The sequence below is a fragment of the Tubulanus polymorphus genome, chromosome 6, assembly GCF_964204645.1.
Source record: "Tubulanus polymorphus chromosome 6, tnTubPoly1.2, whole genome shotgun sequence".
Taxonomy (NCBI): domain Eukaryota; kingdom Metazoa; phylum Nemertea; class Palaeonemertea; order Tubulaniformes; family Tubulanidae; genus Tubulanus; species Tubulanus polymorphus.
Genome location: NC_134030.1, coordinates 3,646,188 through 3,668,549, shown reverse-complemented (window position 1 = coordinate 3,668,549; position 22,362 = coordinate 3,646,188). Strand labels below are relative to the sequence as shown.

Genomic DNA, 22,362 nt, shown 5'->3' with positions numbered 1-22,362 from the left:
CTTATTCTCTTACGCAGAATATTTCATTTATTTGAGATATTTTTGAAACAGTTTCACTTTTCAATACATTTAGGTGTTAACAATTAAAGTAAGTCGGGTTGCGTTCTAAACATTTCATGACACAATCTTAAAGTTACAATTGGAAGATTCAAAAACCCAACTTCGATTCGTGACTTTTCGCTTCATTTGAGAATATTTCTTTTTCTTAATCGTTTCTGCTTTTTTTAAATAAATCTCAGTCTCACTCACTCGATGATGACCATAACCACACTCATCGCAGTAATTTTGCAGTGGGCATGTCACTAAGGTTTTCAAACACTTGACCGGACATGATATACAGCCGTATGTTTACATTTAATTGGTTTTTCAGCAACTATCAGTGACAAGCCCGTATACCAGGTATGTATTTATACCAAAATGGCTAGAAACGGCAAAATGTGTTCATTCAAATCCTGGCATAGAATTATCAATATTTGGGTGAATAGGTCCGTAGTAGTGGTTTACAATGATGTAGTGATGTTTTCTTATCTGTCAACTTCTAAACTAAGATCTCGAGAGGTACTCTTTTACACCATGAAGAATATGTTCCCTTCTGATTCAGTAGTCTTACATTAGAAATTGAATGATATGAATGAACATTTCTATAATGGTCCCTTAATACACGACATACTCGCACATATACGCACTCATTTACACAGTTTTAGCCCTTATTCGATTCCTAAAATACGTCGGTGGATAAATTTTGACAGGGCTTGTTCATTACGTTCATTAAAAATTGGTTCGCTTTGTTCAACGCTGTTTGTGCCTAAAACATTCTAAGTAATACATTCCACTTGCTTCCATAACTAAAATTTCAGTAAACTTCTTTAGTATATAACAATGTTGAGAACTGTCTGATAAGCTCCGACTCATGTGACTTTGATTACTTCTGTCTTCATTTTTCAAGAGTCGATAATAATATTGGTTTGTACAGTGGAAGGTAAGTCCGCAAATGATCACAAATTTCCGGTGCAAAACGAATTATGAATCAAACCGATCTACTATAGTCTCAACTATCAGCAGTATGTCATCGATAGAAACGCAAGTTCTCCATTCAATAACAAATCAATATCTCTTGGAGAAAGATTGTTCAATTGCAGGAATTGGCATCATCATAACTATAAATAGTCAAATGATACCAAGTTTAACTTATTCGTAATTTGCCATGTGATCAGTGAATGGTTTGACTGCAGAGTGAATCAAAATTTAACTTCAAGTAGTTTTTCTTTCTTTCGTATCTTATCAATTTATCAAAGTTCTAAATCCGACATAAATTCAAAATGATGATTTAATCTATGCGCAGCAGTTAGCCAAATATTGTGCATTATCTTTTCGAACGCTTTAAAATCTTCTTTTTCTCATTGTTGTTCAAGTTATTTCCTAGAACACATCTTAAAATATTGCTTACATTATCAAAGCTAATGGTATTATCGTTCCATTGAGATATACACTCTTTATATCTGTTTTAAGCAATATGACGCTCGGGTGAATCTTTATTTTCGCTTTTTTTTTTAACTAAGATGTTTTTAAATCACAACGCTATCAACCACGAAAACGTGCCCATAAAGCCGACAGAAACTTTCACCCGAAAACCACATCTGACCAATTTTCGTCAGTTTCCTATGAAACCAATGTACATTCATTTTACTTTAATACCAGATTTGGAGTGAATTAAACAAATCATACGTCAAGTTTCCAGCTGTCTCGCACATTTTTATTTTGTTAGCGTTTTAATTTTTTTTCGACGAGACACTTACCCCTCTTATTACGTACGCTCCACAAGACGACGTAGTTTTCACGATTGATAGCGAAATATGATTCTACTCTCCCTGCTGAAACATCGAAACCATTCCATTCCAATAATTCGTTAAGATCACACGATCAGAGAGAGAATGGAAGGATTTCGATAAATTTTGCGTCGAATAAAATGTCGACCACCTGAATCGGCGAAGCTCGTTACTCTCTCTTAATTTTAATTAATTATCCTATCCATGTATCTAGCGAAATGTTTTGTAGCTTCACCGAGACAGTTACCCAACATTCATCCACATAATATCCATGTCCACTAACCGAGTCAGACCGCAGGGAAGCACGAGTCAGTTAGCAAACACCGTTACCGCAAAAACGTTATAATCACGGTTTCAACGGTAACAAAATGAAACGATAAGTCCAGAGTAATATCCGTAATATCGTACGAGGATATATTAACAATCTCGACGACGACAACGACGGATATCACCAGGAAATCTCTTCACTCTTTAAACGACACGAGTATCACTGTGAATACCAATAGATGGCAGCACGAGAGACACTGTAACGATGTAATACACAGGTCATGCTTGCTGTATAGAACTGTACTGTCAAACTCTCTTAATTCACATCAGTTTAATCCAGTGTTATTATCATTTACGATTTATTTAATCAAAAATATACGTATCATATTTGATCAGGATTTCTCATCAACCGGATTAATATGATTCGACTCAATTCAGGTGAATTCAGTACAGATACTATTCACGACGACATGTATATTACATCATAGTGAAATATGCTATTCGCTTCTCATCATTGCGAACATAGTGAAATTTCGGTAAAAATGCATTAAACCCCGCTGCGCGATCAATTCCCGCTGACTCAAAGACGTATATTTACAATCCTATGTATAAGTTATCATCAATTTTTATATATATATTAAGCAGGTTTGTAGTTATTGATCTCTGTACGGAGACAATGAGGTATTATTTCTGTAAGATATTTTACACCGGTTTTGGGCTCGTACTGGAGACACTTTTATATTCCACAGGGGTCAGGTTGCTCAAAAGTTTGTTAAGGAAAATGACCGAATTTTTTACTGCCGGTAACAATGGACTTTTAATTTTTACCGCGTGTTAACTGTCCACTGTCAACTATCTAACCAACTATCGAGCGACTGGCCCCCGTCATTTTGAGATTCTCATCATGAGTACATCAATTCTTTAGACACTCAAGAATCCACGCTATCATTTTTCATCCCGTTTATGCAGGATTTTGTTCTCGACTTCGTTGAGAATCTACTTGTACCTTTTCTTCTATAGATTGAGAAATCTCTAATTGATCATTCGTAAGCTGTAGTAAAGATGACCGCTTTTATTTCTAGTCAGACATCGTCTACCGTTCAGCACGACGTAGCTCATGTATCTATGGACATTTTTCAGTAGCGATTCAAAACGCTGAAACCGTTTAGAGCTTGTTCATTAGTCGCATGTTCATTATCAAGCATGGCTTCAACAATTTTCACGCTCGCGGTAGAAGACCGTTTCACGACATCGCTTGCTTTCATTAAGTATATTTTCTAAGCAGCCGTCATATTTACTCAGCCACGAATTTGAGTAGTGTAGTACAAAAAACTTTTAGACTCGACTTAGAGCTTGTGTTTAAAAAATATTTCCAATCAAACACATTTTGGTGGTCCTTCCATAGTATATACACTAACACACCAGTCTGGGTCGACGTGTATGTGTTCAGTTTGTTAGCGGGACAAAATTATGTACAAATAAATACAAATTCTACCCAACAATGCCCTCCACCCTCCCTCCCTCCCATTTTCATAGTTCGCAATGATGAGAAATACCTAGAGAACATGTGTGCGCAATCAGCTTTAATTCATTACTTATTCAATACATGGTTTTGTAAGTAGTTTAGCTACAACTCTAGACCTATCAGGCCATGAAGTTTAATTAATCCATCTTCAATATCTATGCATCTTTTTTGTAACAGCTATAGACATAAACAGAGTAAACCGTAGCTATTGCATCATTGTATTAATGCTTGCATTGTGCACACAGTACCTAGCGTTCTAAAAACCCAGCCCCAATCCCCGCATGCAGCCAGAGCCCAACGCCGATACGAGATCCTTACAATCATCAGTTACTTGAACGATCAAAGAACCTCTTTAAGAGTAACATACGCCTTTTCAATAAGACCTTCAGAATTTTACAGTCTAAGCATCTACATCAACCCACTGGAGGTATACCCAGTTCGACACAGTCCGGTCTGGGGAGAGGAAGATATGCAGCGCTGAAGGCATTTAACGACGAAACCTCTTCGTATCAACACTACCGCAATCACCGGTTTATAAAGACTCAAATGCCCCGAATTCTTTATTCGTTAACTACATCATAACACTTTAATCTCATGAGGCTTTCAAAAAGAGATTCTCGTCATCAACTTTCAACAACAACCGAGTCTTGAGAACTCTAGACTCTAAACGTTCGATGGCGTATGGTTCTTTGTATCGTTCGAGCAAGCATTAGATTCTCAGATATCTCGACTGCTGCTGCTGCTGCTGCTGCATTTTTAATTTTACAAATATACGAAATGCATTCATCTGTAGAAAAACACCCCATACACAACGAACATGTTTCTCGGTAAATAAATTATTTTCTCACACGTTTCTCTCGCAGTTCGAATCACGAGTCGAGTCGTCGTCGATCGCTCCCGTTAAACTCCGCGATCAAACGTCCGATCGAAATTACGAGGACGACGAAATCCTCGCCGCTTTCACGGATTAGCTGTAGACGGCAAGACGATTGAATTATTCATCGGTAATGTCATGGTATCATCGATATTTCGTTAACTGTTGGAATGACTCGTTTCAACGACGGACGTAAAACTCGTTTTTCTCGAGAGACGGGAGTTTAAACGAATCGACGACGACGCGAATCGCGCGCGAATCAACGCGATTCTATTCAACAAATAATTCTGTACATGTACAAAATAGCGCGATATGGATTTGAGAAATCTATAGTCGTCATCTGCCCCGGGCGCGGAGAACGATCCGTTTCGACCATTCGGACGCACCCATCTATAAATATCTATCTATATTCGCATGTTTTCGTCGTAGTAGATAAATAGAGTACGGTGGCAGTGATACGAGTGATGTCAGTCAGTGAGGGGGCAGTTTACAGTAGCAGTGATTCACTTACTCATCATCCGAGCGCACGCTTCGCTTTTTATAAATCCATTTTGAGCTGGGAATATTTCTAAAACCCGTAGACGACGACGATGAGTTTGCTTGCTTGCTCGCACTGCTCATTAGTATACGAGGTTATAGTTCGAGATCGCGCAAACATTTTGCGCGCGTCCCTTAACCAAGCATTTAGAAACTGACATCACTTATTGCTCGTATAGGTCGCAGCACCAGTCGTTCGTTAGCAGCCTCGTTTAGATTTCAACTGAAAGTAAAGACCTGGTCAGGTGTTCTGCAATGCGAATCTTCGGAATAAAGAACACCGAATCATTTAACCATCCAGATCTTACTTTCGGTACCTAGTTGAATATTCCGATCATAACTGGTGCGAAACTCTTTTCAGGCTGGTTTTGTCCAGGTGTAACAGCATACATACACGCTGCAATATTGGAGATTGAGTTGCAATCGGACTCGTTCAGTTACGATCGCAGCAGTTCGAATTCACCGGCGGAAGATTACGAATAACGAGTCACTTACGACGAATACTGAGACCGTTCTTACTTTTAAAAACATCATCGACAAAACTCTTCGAACCCGGCGATCGCACACTGCGCTTTCAGTAAACCATTGATTCCATTTGGCTACGATTTATTTTCAACACAGTAAAATTCCCTCGTTTAAATTCGCATCGAATCAGTTTTTTTTTTGTGTTTATCAGACTCAGATGCGCAGCACCAAACAATAATACTGTTAATTACTGGTATTTTACTTTTAATGTTTTTTTTTTGTCAAAAGTTTTTAACACAACGAACGAACGTTGTGCCTCCTCAATCCTACCTCGTTGCACGTTCTGTTCTGCTACGACTGCAGATTGTGACTATATTTCTCGGCTATATATATATATATATATATATGTATGTATATATATATGTATATATATAACTTCGTTCATTGTACTGGTAACGTAAACAACTCATGCGTTACGCAACGTTTCGACGAGTCTCACCACGGATTAACGGTTATTCATATTGTCGGGTCAGAGAAACAAACGACGTATTAATAGAGTTTATCAAATCCATATCCTCCGTTGTTGCTGCTGCTGCTGTTGTGACGAAGATGACAATGTTTTGAACCGCGATGACAAATGATGATAATGAAGATTATGAAAATGATGAACGATGAAATGATGATTAATGAATGATGATGATGATGATGAAATGATAATCGCGACTAATGAAAACGAGCGGACGCAATAATGATTATTTTTGACGGGAATGAGAGCAACGCATTTAAGTCCATTTCAATTCGGTCCGGGGTTTTATTTTATCCGTTGTCGTGTGTTATTTATTTGTTGTTTTCTCGGCGGTCTCGGTCGTCATCCTCCTCACACTCCTGCGCTGCGTCTGCGACGTACAACGTCTTGTCGATTTCTTTTGGAATGGGTTTGATCTCGGTTCCGAGTTCTTGCTCGATTCGGTGAAGGGAATAGCTACAAACGACAAATACACGTAAACATGTTAAGATGAGTTGTAGAGGGGACTGTTTAACCCAGTGTCTAATCGGTTAACGTGTTTATAGGTAAACTTGATATCATGCTAGCTTCAGCTTCTAGTGCATAGTTAGTAGCATCCATCCTCCAGCGGCAAGGATTTGAACCTCATGAAATTCCACCCGTGTGTTGAATAACACCGTTTTAGTGCATCTACACAGTGGCGCCGTGTATCGTTAGTTACTAATATCTCACTGTTTAACCAGTGCTGCCATCTATCGATAGGGGTGAAAGTTATTACTTATAATGTCAACATACCGCGATGCAATGCACTAGCAACGTCCATCGCTGATTTACACACCACACTACAGCGTAGACGCACTAAAAGGGTTCAGATTAACAGTTGAATTAATACTCACCGATCGTTATAGGTTATGAGATTAATGGCTAAACCAAGATGGCCGAATCTACCGGAACGTCCAATTCGATGCAGATACGTTTCAGCGTGTTTCGGAAAGTCGAAATTAATGACGACGTTTACGGCTTGTATGTCGATACCTCTCGTGAATAAATCTACAAAACATGAAATTAATATCCCTTAATTCAGCAACCTCTGAATAAAATGCTTCCCACAATAACATTACAAAATTTCGATCTAAACCTGCTGAATATGTGGTAAAAATAATCAGATTCCATCAAATCAGCACAATTAGTTCAGTAGCAGAACTGACTGGATAGAAATTCATCATTTGCATATTATGACAGACAGTCAACCAACTGTCGATAACATAGGTAAACCACAAATACAATATGATTGATTTTAACTAAAATATATCCCGTCGAAATAATCAGATCCATTAATATCAGCACAATTAGTTCAGTAGCAGAACTGACTGGATAGAAATTCATCATTTGTATTCGACATTGATCTCAAACATCATTTTGGTTCGATTTTTACGAGGAACTAGAGGGGCACACACCAGATGGCGCAACCAAACAATAGTTTATTTGCAGTGAAAATTATTCATACTAAATTTTTTGAATGATTTCGTGTATCATATTTCGATTTTCCCAGAGATGGAAATGATTTCCCTGTTTTTTCTTGCAAGGAATGAAATGGTGATCGGTAAGTCTTGGGCACACTGCACACATACCCGAACAAACTAAATTCCTGCACATTCCTTGACGAAAATCATGGAATACTCGATTACGATCTTCCTGCCTCATCTTAGCGTGTATGAAGTAACACGAATACCCGAGCTCGGTGATCTTCTTCGCCAACAACTCAACACGCTGCACCGAATTACAGAATATTATCGATTGGTTGATCTGAAGCTGTAATCAAATAAAACACACAAAACATAAACAGAAAAGTTTGAGCTGATACGAATTATCTCGTATTTCTAGTTATGTCACCATTGCCCCACTATCAAGTTATCTCATATTTTTGGTTCGGTCATCATTGCCGCTCAGCTGATCCTTCCCATTCACTGTTTGACATTCGACAATTGGAATTACACAGTTCCTGATTGGCTGGCAATGTGAACTAATTCTGCATCATTCTTAATGCTCATCGATAGAATTAGAACAATCGGTGACTATGTCATAGCTCTATCGTCAAGATCTATGAGATAACTCATAGTAGTGACAAGGAAGAAGCACAACAGCAGCTACTTACGTCTTCAGAAATGCTTAGGGCACCTAAGCCAATAACTAGATAGTAAGAAATTTTTCTTACCTTTGAGAAAAGAGTATTGAGACAATGAACCTTCTGTTTCTCTTCAACGAAGGCGTAATATTGTGTAACACCCTTCAACGTCAATTCATCCATCAAGTTGATTTCATACGGGTTTTCCAAATGTCTCCTCTGAAAAAAGGAAGATCACGAATATAACATCAGAGCAGACAACTCAAATAGTTTATTCTCTCAGTTTAGATGAAGATTAGAAGTTTAATAATTTCATCCTCCAGAAAAGTGAAAATATGACATTCAAATACATCCATACATTGTTGGTCCATATTTTCCCCCGCAAGTTCAAGGTGGTGTGAATTTTTTTCCTTTTTGCACCCTTTCCCAATCTGTCGAGAATCAGATTCCATCAATATCAGCACAATTAGTTCAGTAGCAGAACTGACTGGATCGTAAATCATCATAGTCTACGACAGTTTTACTCATATAAATAAGTACAATTCATAAGAATCATTGTACCAACAGTAACATAAATTCGAAAGTACGACAGTTTTTCCCAAGTATTTCGTGGGTGATTTTCAAATTTTTCCAAATGGAAATGGGGCCTTCGTGAAAGGATACCATCGCACTGCATGGATGATAGGATATTATTGGTGACTGCATGATGAAGGTGATTTTCAAGGAAAATTGCTATAAAAAGTTTTCATTAGGCAAGGAATTGAAATCCAAGAACTATGCTAGCATGAAGCGTAAAATGATTTCCCCAAGTACTTTCCGCATTACATGAAAATTGATCTATTTTCTAAATACTCAAATCTAAACAGAGAAATAATATTTTGAAATTCCCAAGAATATGCCCACGAGAATATATCGATAGCACTGAAATTGGTTTATGAACGCTTACCATGAATTTCTCAACAGTCAACGGAAATGTAGCCGAATAGAGCAAAATCTGACGTTCTTTCGGCAAATAACTGATGATATCGTCGAGCATATTTTTGAAGTCCTGCGACAGGAGTTTGTCGGCTTCATCGAGAACCATCATCGTACATTTACCGCACTGTGCAATGCCTTTACGTAGTAAATCGAGAACTCGTCCGGGAGTGGCGATCATCACATGAACTATACACGACGGAAAAATTTATAGAGACAATGTGATAAGAAATAATATGATACAACCGCTTAATCTGAATCAAATTAAATCCTATCAAAATAATCAGATTCCATCAATATCAGCACAATTAGTTCAGTAGCAGAACTGACTGGATAGAAATTCATCATTTGCATATATGACAGACAGTCGACCAACTGTCGATAACATAGGTAAACCAGAAATACAATATAATTGAGTGATTTGGATTAAAATAAATCCTGTCGAAATAATCAGATTCCACAAATAACAGCACAATTAGAATTAGTTCAGTAGCAGAACTGGCTGGATAGAAATTCATCATTCGTATTCGACACCAGTGTTCTTCACAACAGGTTTCAGAAAGTCAGCCACCCCTTGCTGCCACAGAACAGAAATAGAAGATTACACTAAAATTAAGGTGAAGTTTCTGTATTTTTTTGGGAGACTGAAAGCCTTGCTACTTCAGTAGCCACGATGTTATACACTTAGGGATCATTCATTAATTACGAACCCATAAAATTTGAATTTTTCAACCCCCCTCCCCCTCTGTACGCAAAATCGGCCATTTTTTCGTATACATTAAGCATTACAGTACGCAATTGCACTGACCCCTCCCCCTCCCCTAATGCGTACGTAATAAATGAATGACCCCCTTAACAATAAATGCAGCCCCTTCCAGCATGGAGAACATTGGACATTGATTATACACGTACCTGGTTCGTAGAGTCTCATGATATCATCTTTGAGGTTCGTTCCTCCGGTTGTGACCATAACGTCGCATTCAATATGTTTACTCAACTCTTTACAAATTTGACTCGTTTGTAACGCTAACTCTCGAGTCGGAACAATTATCAGAGCTACAATAACAACATTAAACACGTCTAAAATCCACTGATACAACTAGAAATATAATTCATTGAAGTTTGAAGGGTTTCTGGTAAACTGATGATGATCTCAGTATTCAGAGTTTGTGAGAAAAACCCAAAATTGATGATTTAACAATTCATTTATGACAGAAGGTTTATAGTTCGAGGTTAAAATTTGGGTTGAAAACACATTAATTTAACTCTCAGTGAATGACTGGGTTTTAACTGCATCCGGAATTTTACAAAAAATCCAAACAATACGAACCTTGTACAAAATTTTTCGTAGGATCACAACGCTCTAGTATCGGGATTGCGTAAGCACCGGTTTTACCGGTGCCATTTTTGGCTCGGGCGAGGATGTCGCGACCGGAGAGAGCAATTGGTATGCTAGCCTCCTGGATCGGTGACGGTTTTTCCCAGCCTTTCTCGAATATTCCCATGAGCAAATCACGTTTGAGACAGTAGTCTTCGAACTCGTTGCCCTGAGTATCAGTTACATCCTGAAACCGACAAAATAAATGAATTATGAAAGCAGCCAGGAACTTATGACAAATAATCTTTGAAACAGCTAACAAGGCAGCTGAATGTACTGATTGCCCCATCTAGTGCCAGCGCCCCATATATCAAATCATCAAGCATCTTCAGTTGAAAATCAGATTCCATCAATATCAGCACTATTAGTTCAGTAGCAGAACTGACTGGATAGAAATTCATCATTCGTATTTGACAGACAGTCAACCAACTGTCGATAACATGTCATAGGTAAACCAGAAATACAATATAATTGAGTGATTTGACTTAAAATATATCCTGTCGAAATAATCAGATCCATTAATATCAGCACAATTAGTTCAGTAGCAGAACTGACTGGATAGGAATTCATCATTTGTATTCGACAACAGTCAGGTGGTTCACCAGTTTCAAATATCTCGAGGACCCGTAAAACATGTAACGCCTATTTTCCAGATACTTACAGTCGTTTTAACACGATGATCTTTTGGTGGTAGCTTCAACTGTGACTTCCAACCTTCATCCCTACAAATAACAATACACAACACAATCAATCAGTACAAACCATCAGAAATTACTAATTCAAGTGGTCTTCTACGAAATCAAAGTAATGACATTAAAGGATATTAGTTTTATCGAAAATGAACTAGAAATTATTTTCATACTTGAGAGCATTTTGATATTTGATTATTTTAAACGCTATCAGTATCAAGCCGAATATTAGCTCGAATGTATGTTCATTTGCTATAAGAACTTATTGTATTTTTTTGAACTGATTGTGGGAATTCACTGATATCGTGTATCTTATCGACCTTATAAGGGTTATAAGGCATTTAAAGCCGAAATGCTCGATACTTACTTGTTAGAATTAGCCACCTCATTTTTCAACTTTCTGCTGTCATTATTCATTACTACGGCAGCAGTAGATGATGAGGAGTGATTCACAGAATTCTGAGTTGCCATGATTGGCATTTAGGACGCGATATGTCGTTTATAAACACAATCTACAGTCATAAAATTCACCTGCTGAAAAAATGCAGAAACACGTATTGTTTATTCATTCCAACAAGGGGCAGAGGACGCCAAACATTTAGGCAGGTTTGATCAGTTTCTACTGATTCTGAAATTCTCCTGGTGCGTGTCGGTTTCGACCAAAATACGCTCTGCATATTTCACAATAGGCCTAGTGCAATCTGTAGTGAACCTAGTTGAAGTGACCTGTAGAGAGTCATCCTCCCCCGGCAGGGATTCGAACCTGATGGCATCGAGATTGCCAGGGCACGAAACCCTGCCATAATCGACCGTGTGCGCAGATACATGCGCAGTTCAGATGATGTGATTTTTAGCCAATCAGAAATCCCGTTTTATTTTAGCCCGGGTTTTCCCATTTATAGTTCTTCCTTGAAATTTGCCTCAACGATTATACAACGAGCAATCTGATTGGTGCCGCCAGTTTTCGTTCGGAAAGCTGCGCATGTACCTGCGCACCCGGTCTACTGATGCAGGGGTTCGTGCCGTGGCTGAGTGTAGCGATGCCATCAGGTTCGAGTCCCTGCAGAGGGAGGATGGTAGAGAGTTATTTATTTCTAAACCGGAATACGTTTCATCATTGAACCCGCCTTGATATCAACCTAGGCTTAGAACAACTTTAGATACTTTAGTTTAGGGGGGAGGTGCCTCGTCAATCCTGCTATTCAATCCACCCCCGGGAGGCTCTATCAAGCCTACTAGCAGCAACCCAAACAAATTTCCCAGAGTTTCCTTTACATTTTGAAAACAGTTTACATGGACCAGAAGGGGTCTCTACGAGAGGCTGGGGCCGGGACAATTCATCTCACTCCTCAGCTCAATTCAACAAGCCTTGTGAATAAATGGTTGAATACATGGGATGGTTAAGGGTATTGGAGGCTTATCAGGACACTTAAACTTAAAATGATTTAAAATCCCATTTTGGTAATGGACTGAGCAAAGGATACCAGTGAATTCTAAGTATTCGAGGTTAAGAAATGAAGCCCTCCTTCACAACCCTAAGAACCGGCCATTATTCAGTTCGGGCATTACTGAAGCAAATATCGCCACCGAATCTCAACCGTTCTTCAAGAATTTCGACAATCAAATGTCGTAGTTTCGTTTAAAATGGGTTGTAAGGTGTAAAGTATATTATGTCGACGGATGGAAGCCGATTTATTCGATTGAAATTCACAGAACTCACCAACACAAAGTCCAATATGGCCGTCGTGTATGCTAATGAATTTGGGGAAGAAAGGAAACCGAAATAATACCGGTCGAAATTAACCACTAATGTAGTACAAATTAGCCTTTATTTTCAATTTTGTTTCAGTTTATGATATTTCATATGCAATAATTTCACTTTTGGTCGTGAATTGTATTTTCTAGAGTCGGTGAAGGTCGCACCACATGTCACATGTGTTTGACATGTAGAATTTGACAGATTACATGCGTTTTCGTAACTGGGCAGAAAAACGTCCGATTAGCAGCGCTCTAGAAGCGCATTAATCGTCACAAATGTATAGGATCATAAAATGTGAGTATTTCTGTAGGCAGTAACCTTTTCAGGTATGTTAGAATATCAAGCTCCTGAATGGAAAATTATTGGTATTTTTGGAAGCTGCAGGGTCAAAATCTTTTTGTGTCAGGCCCCTGTGGCATGGACACCTGTTGAACTCTCTCTTGTGGAATCAAATTTCAGATTACATGTGAAAAAGTACAAGCAAGCAACCAACACGTCTTATAAGACACACAAAATGTCAACCAGAAGACAGTCGAGTGATAGCATCAATGAGCGCCGAAACTCAAGAGCGAATGAGGAGCTGTTGAAAGATCGAATCAGAGAAGTGAGTAGATCGAATCTTGTACCCTTGTTGTAGGGATGCCCCACCAGTATTCAATCCTTCAATTTGCTGCTTTCAATCCTACTTGCTTTACCTTCAGTGAGATTGAGAATTGAAAATTCCTACCTTTTGATCAGCATTATTTTAAATCATATCACATAGCCTAATTGTACCTTTGCCTTCGCATACTTATTGCAATTAGCCTACATGTGTAGGCCTATTTAAAAACTCCACAAAGTTTGAAATTGTAATTTTTTGTTTAATTGTAGCTCGAAACTGAAGTATCCAGTCTCAAAAAAAGGTTGGATGAACTGCGTAAAGCTAAGAATACTACTATTTTAAAACGAGAGCGAGAAGTTGTAAATATTCAGGCCCCGAATATGGGTAGAAGGTAAATTTTAGTAAACAGCCTTCATCCCTCACTTGCTGTTGATTGAAAATATAATTTCTGTGTCCCCATTACAGAGATTCAAAGCCTAGTAATGACCCAAGAATTAGAGAACTCGAAATAGAGTTGCGAGAGTGGAAACAGAAGTCGACCGAGGCTGAACGGAAATTATCTGAACTCGAGAAAAAATATCAAAATGAACTGAAAGAATTGCGGGAAAAATTCTCCTTCGAAGTTGAAAACCTTAAAAAACAACAACAACAGAACGAGGTATGACAAAATCCCACAATATTGAAGATAAATGAGTTTCCTTGAGTGGATCCTTTATAGTCATCTTCAGGGCACTAGAATATAGTCAAAACGTTGATAAATCTCTATGAATGAATTTTCATGGAAAGGTGAGTTTAAGATTTCTACATGTACATAACCTAATTCTAGAACAATTCTGACGAATGCCGCTTTCATGAAATGGAAATTCACACCTTGAAAACTCAAGTGAAACTTCTCGAAGAGGATAAATCAGTTTTGCAAGTTCAGAATCAGGAACATGTCAGTCGTATTGAAGAGTTAATCACTGAATTGAGTGTCAAAGAAGCTAAATGGTGTGAAATGGAAGAGACTTATAAACGAAAGGTACTTCGGAAACTGTTTACGGTTACCTGTATGAAATCAATCAAATATTCATCTGTTTTATCGTAATATTGTGCTAGTGTAGAATGGATATACATTGTATGTTTACTGTAAAGTGAAACAATTCTCCTTATGCAATATTTTCTCATCTCAACGTTTGTAGGTTCAAGAATCTTTCGGTGAGAAATATCGCGAATGGATGGCAAAAACTGAAAGCAAGCTTATGGAACTCACTCAGGCAAATGCATTGCTGTAAGATATGATTAAGCCGGTCAGGATCTACCCAATACGGTATCTGTTAACCATACTTCAAACCATTCTTTCCTTTCTTTCTAGACGCAGTCTTGTTAGGAAACCTCAAGGACCCGACCCAACTGGACAAGATCCTGACTAAAAAGTTGGAGACATGAATACTCAATCCGTCCAAAAAGCTGTTATACTGAAAGTTTGTTTACCATTTATCTAAATGTATGAGAGAAAATTTATTTTTGTATCCCATCGTCTGAATAAATCTATATCAACTGAGTCTTTTTTCTTCCGCCGCATTCTCAACGGTTGAATGATCTTATCTTTTATGACATGTGATATACTGGCAACATTTCAATACGCATCTCTGCTATGTAGTCCTAAAAAAGTCCCAACCTCAAAGATAGATTTATGAATTGGAATTAAGGAAATAATAGTGTATTAATATTTTCGTACCGGTATATGTTTACTATTGTGCGGTATTAGTGAGTGTTTGACAATCAGTCACTCACCACACCTGACAGGTCACCACATGAATGCTTACCGCACTACTAGTCTCACTGTCACGATAGAACAGTTGTATAGTGAGAAAGCTTGTGGTGCCGGTTCAAGTCACTAGGTTAAGGGTTATGAATGAGCAAGAGATAGGGGTAATGTTTGTGTTCCAGTTACAGCAAGGTGTCTCACTTTCCCCTTTTAGACTAAACGTCTTGGCTATGGGTTATTTTGCAGCAGTTTTTTTGTCACTAGAGTATAGGGAAAATCTCCAATTGTTAAAAAGAACCTTCGAAAAAAAAAACAATCCCTACAAAATGAAGACAGAATGTTTTATCAATTGAATATTTTTATTTCATGTGATATACATAATAATAGGTACAGAACTCATAATTTACTAATAATTAGTGATTTTTCAATTAGATCATACGCACAAAGGGTTTGTAGATGCTGTACATATGCAAATATGTGTCTCATTTAGACATCTGTATGATTTTTTCTCCATGTTAAAGACTCAGTTGTTACTCAGTTGTTCACTATGTGATGCAAGACTGTTACCCACACCGGTATGTGGGGTACATGTACAAACTTACGTCAATCATGTAGGTTTTACGAGTTTGCTTGTTGCTTTGTAATGATGAAGTTGTTTGGATAAAGTTGAGAACAATTCTGGATTAAAATTCGACCGCACAGAATAATCAAATTACTCAGTAGCCAAATCAAACCCACAATTGTGAAACGCGCGTATACAAATATGGGTTATGATGATATTTTCTGTTTTGTAATATTGTTTTTTCGGCTATTATTACGAATAATACAAACAGATATATCATCAGCTGTATATGTAATACTCCTTCGCAATAAGCAGCTGAAATAAACTTTGAAAATAATTCAGTTCTGAGCAATGAATTCAATGTGTAGGTGGTAGGAGTAGTACCGTCTGCGAGGATAGAGGCGTGGAATATATACGTACGCATATGTACACATTGCGTTGTCATTTTCCATGAAACATTTTGTTTGTACTTCTTTTCTTTTTTTACAAATTTCGGCACAAAAATTAAAATACAAATCATTGCATTATATCATCATCATCATCATCATCATCATCATCGTTATCATAAATATTTTCAATGATTGTAATAAAATGAAGTGTTTCCTCATATACGAATACAATATATAAGTAGAGAGACGATTCTCAGAGAGCGAGAGAGAGATAGAGAGAGAGAGGGAGAGATTTTAAAAGATAGAGACAAGTTCAAGAAATGATCATTGCAATGATGGCATGTAGGCCTAAAATATATAATAATATATGTATATAGAAAATTCTTCATTGATCATAAATCCCAGATTCGTTCAAAGTTCCCTGGGTATAATTTCATACAAAAAAAGTTGATTGACATCAAAATGACCAGCCATGGATATTACATACATTAATGTATGCGATTTGTATAAGGCCGAAAAACCACTGACTGTTCCCTACCTTTAAAATAGCATATACCGTACATAATTATATTTCATACACAACCACAAAAACACTCTATTACAATATTATTTCGTCGAGCTTCAAAGGCTGCGAAGGACTAAAGTTTACAAAGCATTCTCTAAAAACGTTACTAAAAACCTCCCAATTAAGATGATGCTACAGACTTTTTCGAGTGCAATGCAAATCGTACATAACATCAGGGGTCCGTTGCTCAAAATTTGGTTGAGTTAAGCTGTGGATAAATGCTATAATGACGATTGAATTTGCATTGTTAACTTGGCATTTGTCCACCAGTTAACTGTGACCAACTTTTGAGCAGCCAGCCCCTGCCTTTCAACAATGTAGGTTGATTTTTGTTTTTTATTTCAGGTTAATGATATTACAAAAAGACGAAATTAAAATAAAAAACAGATTTCATAAAAATAAGAATGTCTAAAATGGTTAAACAATTTCATTGAATTCAATCCTAATGATCCTCAGGTATCCTGTGATAGAAGGTTGAGGATGCAGTTTACTATTTCTTAGATGAACCAGCATTTTCTCAGTTATCATTTATAGTTAGAAATACCGGTACATGATTAATTTTTTTCATCAATGCCTTGCAGATTTAACACCAACCACATCGATTAAAACCCGAATCTGACTGAGTCTATAACGTTTGTCTAACGAATTCGCCACATATTTGCCAGTAGTTTTTGCGTACAGCAGTACTTATAAAATAATAAATTATTCGAGAAAATTTACAATCAAAGGATAAATCATCCCTGCACGGAAAACTGAGTACACATTATCATAAAGGCTAACACTCAGCATGCGTCATTATTGGGCTACTACCGTGTGACCCTCCAGTCTCCTGTTCCCGGTGAAAATAATAATTGGCTCTTTCCAAGTTTCCAAGTTTGTAGCTTCGCGACTAGCTTCACCACTCGAATATGTTCGGTGCTCATTTCAAATGTACCCAGACACCACTCAAACTGACCCAAAAAAAATGTAATGAGAGAATTATGAATTATTATGTACACGTAGTAATAGTAGTATTGGCTATCAATAGACAGATATATGAACACGCATCACACATACAATTTTTTCAGATTGTCATTGCATATAATGTTACCTAGCTACACATATGGTAGAACACACTGTTAAAATACTCGCCTTTTTTTCATTTACTGAAAATATCGCCCCCTCTTACACAATTAAACTACAAATATGGAACTTCCCGCATAAATGCCAACAATGTTAAATGGGGGAACGGTCTTTGAGATGAAAATACTTCAGTTGTCGTAATCGGTTCGGATATCGCTTGTGAATATGCTCTCTAATGACCATTCCCCGTAAAATGTTAGGTATAAAAATGCCTGTTTCTTTTAAAAAAGAGAGAAAAACTGACCCCACTCATTGAACACAGGGCTAAAACTATCCAATAAGAACGCAGCCTAATGTCTCTCATATCATTAAAAAACTGATGATTGTTTTCGATATAATTCAGGGTTAATATTACGAAAAATGATACAAAATACACTAGCTCTTTTCTTAATGTTGTTGTAAAAACGCGACAGATGGGAAGTGAAGGAAGCAGTATTCTTAGTGACAAGCGGACAGTATATTCAAAATATATCAAACCCAATGAACACTCAAATAATGGATTAGCAATGAAGTGAAACCTTGTTCCTATCAAATGAGGACAATTTTGTTATCTTTTAGCACTTAGCCTTAGCCCTGTCTGTTTATATTGTGGAATACGAATTTGAATACTTGGTTTCTAGTATTTGCATGTAGAATATTGTCCAGATTTATAAGATTTGCCGTATAATTTCATGCTAGAAGCCTCACCACAGATATCAACTAGAAAGAATCTTTAAATCACTATAGTCTTCGGTCATAACCAATAACGCCACATTTTTATCCTTATTTGACAACAATATGCCTGAAACTCAGTTATTTGTCATAGGACAGGAGGAAAATCAGGGATCATCATTAATTCCAACTGAAATGAGCACCAAACATGATCTTCTGTAGAGCCCCTATCCCTACGTATTGGAAACCGGTGTTATGCAGGTCGCAGGATCCTCAACTTTTCATTTTCCAAATTCTGATAATTCGTGGCTTCAGTCTTAAGTCAGGTTTTTTTCTTTCAGCGCAAAATTACCGTATTTTGTCATAAGGTCACAATAAATTACATGCACGACTTACGACAAGTTTTTTTTTAAACACCAACACCCATAATGACATACACATTGTTACAAGTAGTACGTACCTACATGTATGTATGCTTCATGTAAATAGGAGTTATGTAAGATTTTTCATACTATGTACAAATTTTTCAGTTAATCGGTGCACGGAGTGTTTACAATTTACCCTCTCTCTCTGATCGTACACATATATACCTTTAACAGTATACAATCATAAGGGGCAGTAGTACATTTACATGTAATCACAGTACATAGTATAGTATCAGACATCAACATTTATCTACTGACTGCTTTTTCTACCCAGGTTTGTTACGTTTTTTTCAAAATTAATTTCAAAAACAAATCGTTCTGATAGACGCTTTCAGAAATGCGCTAGCGTGCACCTCTGGTTTCAGGCCAATGCAATTTTCCTTTTCTTATGACATTTTTCAATTTTGTAAACTGTCTAAGTTTTATGGTCAAAGCTGTAAATCGGTTGAATAGTTCACTAACGCACAAACGAACCACGCGATAGAACACAAGATCACAAGAAGGTAGAATTTGATGACATATTAGGTTGATGAATACGACTCAAATAAATGCTAGAAACTGTAGTTTGAAGCCAATGGTTTGTAACTCTTTATTAACGCATGTTCTTGTCGAATCCAGTTTTTCAGCATTCAGATTTGAAACTTTTCGCTGTTCACAAGTTCATGAGCCTCGTATGTCGTTTGAAAACGTGCCTCTTTTGATTAAAAACAAAAACCAAAGAGAAAGGATATAAAATGAAAAGATGAATATGAAGGGAGGATGAACAAATTTATTTTCAGAATTAAGGTATTTCAAATGTACAATAAACAGGAAAACCTCAGCCAGGTTTTCCTGCAAATAAAATTTCTGTTGATTTTTGAGGACAATTTCTCAGAAGTTTTATCTAAAGGTACAGTAAACCTCGCCCTACTCGGACATGGCCAACTCGTATTTTTGAATTACTCCGACAAAAAGGAAATCATTTTTGTGACTTGCTAACATATTTTCCTAGCCTTAACTCCTGACTTTCATTTACCTCGGACCAATTTTTGCCGGTCCAAGTTTGTCCGAATAAAGCAAGGTTTACTGTAATAGCACAGTGGCATCATTTTGACAGTTCTAATATAACCGGCATCGGACACAGTTTCACGCAGCTTATCATAATTGCATCAAATTGATTTCATCGAAGGTTGCATAAAACTTGTTTTAATTTATGGTTCTTGAAACTGGATTGAGGTAAATACCATTTATATCAAAATTTTTCGAAAAATCGGATTTCTCATTTTATTGACCTGAGAAATTGTCGTTTGACGGAATGAAATGACATATGACATGAGAATTAAAAGAAGAGGCAGCGCGAAGATCTACTAATTAACACACATATACAAGAACGCCGCCTAGTGTAGAGCAAGTGTAGAATCATCAATCGCAATGCACTGAATGTCTACGCTCGTCTACACTCTAGACGGTCGTCATGAAAAGTCACTCTCACCCAATAAATAATACGTTCTATAGAATATGTACACATCAAGTTACAATCGTGGTAATATTTATATATTTCTATGTACATACATATACATGCACATGTACCTGCTCTACACGAAATGCACACGGAGTACATGTACATTTCGTTTTCAACTTTCTACACATAAAACTAATAATTTGAACATGCGCATGCATCGACAACCGTGAAATAACAATATGGAAGAGACGACTGCTTGTGAGTAGTCTAACCGTCAGCTTATAATCGATGTTCTTTTTCGAGAAAAATTTCTGAATTTGAACGCAACAACTGAAATGAAATTAGACACGGGAATCATTTACAGCTTAGCCACACATCATCAATATCATCATCATTATTACCGACGAGGAAAGAGAGAATTTTCGCCGGACAGATTTTCAGATTAGATAAGCAATTTGATCTATGTTGACGACAGAAAAAGATTCAAAATTTTGGCCACAATTTTAAAGAATATTCTTTAGACAGGAAATCCACTTTCGTATCAGCATTTTTCGCGGGGTTACCGTTTCCGGAAATAAGTTACTGCGTTTGTAATCAAACCTCGGGTAAAAACGCAGTCCTCACATGATTCACTAAGAACAAGCCTAGCTGAATAACGCTAGATTCACAAACACATCAAACAATTTTGAAGCGATATTTCAAAGAACGCAATATACGTAGTAATTTGTGTGTAATCTATGTAACAGCATTCATCATTTTTTGTTTTTCTTCTTCTACGAGTCACAACGAAGGTGACAAACCTTTGAAATGCCGGCTTCGAAATCATTCAATCTTTTTTTTTAACCTGGTACACTTTATACAGTTTTCTATACAATGATAACCAGCACATTATGTAAATTCTCGTATTTAAAATATCTAATATCAATCATTCCCTATTTACACGAATATTCACCCTTCAATCGGCCACGTGTAAAGTTTTTCGACAATTTTCTGCCGTTAGTTTTTCGTTTCCAACAAATTTTCCCAGAAAATATTCTGTTCCATATAACTTTTAAAACTGACCTCAATTTTAACTGGAAAAACTTTACACTTCATACGAAAACATCATTCAGCTAATGGGAACCCAGTAACCCTGTGATATTCATCATTTTATGACTTAATCAAGACGCAAATTTCTTCAGAGTAAAGTGATTGACCATCAAAATTGCTACAGAGGGGTTTTTAGGGGAATTTTGAATGAATCTAAATTTAGTGACATAAAATTGTCAAGAAGTAGACATTATGTTAAAAGATTTTATTAAAGATTTCTTAGCAAGGTTCGATTGCAGGTATTCCTGATAACACACTCTCTCAACTGACTGCATCTAACGGGTTTACACATTATGCTATTCCAGAATAGGTAGAGCGTATTCTTAGAATTCCGGAATTGGTAGGGACCAATCAAAACCTGCCTTTAACAGAGTTGAAATCAGAGTTCTATAGAATAGTAGGATTTACACTGGGTGCCCATTAATGCAGTAGGTACAGATACCCACTGACCATGCGTGCACAATCGTTCTACCAGTTTTTCAGTAAGATATCCCCGTTGCGTATTTCGCCCCGGATCGGGACGAAATCGCAACCTGTTTTTTTCTCTCAGTCGCCTTCTGTACATATATAATGTTATACCTTTCTTGCATGGGATGAAATAATAGCGATTAAAATCCATTCGTTTTCAAATTTTACGTTTTAGTAAATTACCGATTACGGTACATCGAGAGACCTTTTTACACGGTGTATAAAAACATGGACGTTATTTTCCAAAAACGAATTAAAAACAATAATGTGATTTTCTTTTTACCATTATCGCAAAAACTTTCAATAGGAACGGAGGACAATAAACCTGCATTTTCTCTTTAGATATTCCTACGAGACGCGTGAGTTAAAATCAT

General features: G+C 37.1%; 2 protein-coding genes across 4 annotated transcripts; one reads left to right on the top strand and one right to left on the bottom strand.

Annotated features, from left to right (window-relative positions):
• Position 1: 1 nt before the first annotated feature.
• LOC141907544 (ATP-dependent RNA helicase cgh-1-like) lies at positions 2-15,056 on the bottom strand. 3 transcript variants are annotated; one of them, XR_012619507.1, is made up of 11 exons: positions 12,887-12,914; positions 11,534-11,700; positions 11,139-11,199; positions 10,430-10,664; positions 10,012-10,155; positions 9,071-9,288; positions 8,215-8,343; positions 7,631-7,811; positions 6,896-7,049; positions 5,994-6,476; positions 2-5,877 (listed from the first exon to the last, which is right to left on the bottom strand). XR_012619507.1 is itself a non-coding variant. In XM_074797224.1 (10 exons), the coding sequence occupies exons 2-10, from the start codon at positions 11,644-11,646 to the stop codon at positions 6,332-6,334; spliced, it is 1,380 nt and encodes a 459-aa protein (XP_074653325.1). In that variant the 5' UTR covers positions 11,647-11,700; positions 15,000-15,056; the 3' UTR covers positions 5,907-6,331. The 3 variants fall into 3 exon arrangements, 2 of the variants coding, with proteins under 2 accessions (XP_074653325.1, XP_074653324.1); XM_074797224.1 differs by lacking the exons at positions 2-5,877; positions 12,887-12,914 and adding an exon at positions 15,000-15,056 and having other exon boundaries at positions 5,907-6,476; XM_074797223.1 differs by lacking the exon at positions 2-5,877 and having other exon boundaries at positions 5,907-6,476.
• LOC141907545 (uncharacterized) lies at positions 13,113-15,021 on the top strand. The gene is made up of 7 exons (XM_074797225.1): positions 13,113-13,219; positions 13,385-13,529; positions 13,796-13,917; positions 13,992-14,184; positions 14,353-14,547; positions 14,708-14,796; positions 14,881-15,021. The coding sequence occupies exons 2-7, from the start codon at positions 13,440-13,442 to the stop codon at positions 14,936-14,938; spliced, it is 747 nt and encodes a 248-aa protein (XP_074653326.1). The 5' UTR covers positions 13,113-13,219; positions 13,385-13,439; the 3' UTR covers positions 14,939-15,021.
• Positions 15,057-22,362: the final 7,306 nt, after the last annotated feature.

Excerpts from the sequence above, each read along its gene's own strand:
- LOC141907544 (XM_074797224.1), bottom strand. The coding sequence starts at position 11,646 with ATGCCAATCATGGCAACTCAGAATTCTGTGAATCACTCCTCATCATCT. Across the intron at positions 9,289-10,011 it reads CATGAGACTCTACGAACCAG|TTCATGTGATGATCGCCACT; the intron begins GTACGTGTATAA and ends CGTCGTGTATAG. Across the intron at positions 7,812-8,214 it reads TCAATACTCTTTTCTCAAAG|CTTCAGATCAACCAATCGAT; the intron begins GTAAGAAAAATT and ends ATTTGATTACAG.
- LOC141907545 (XM_074797225.1), top strand. The coding sequence starts at position 13,440 with ATGTCAACCAGAAGACAGTCGAGTGATAGCATCAATGAGCGCCGAAAC. Across the intron at positions 14,185-14,352 it reads AACAACAACAACAGAACGAG|AACAATTCTGACGAATGCCG; the intron begins GTATGACAAAAT and ends ACCTAATTCTAG. Across the intron at positions 14,548-14,707 it reads AAGAGACTTATAAACGAAAG|GTTCAAGAATCTTTCGGTGA; the intron begins GTACTTCGGAAA and ends CAACGTTTGTAG.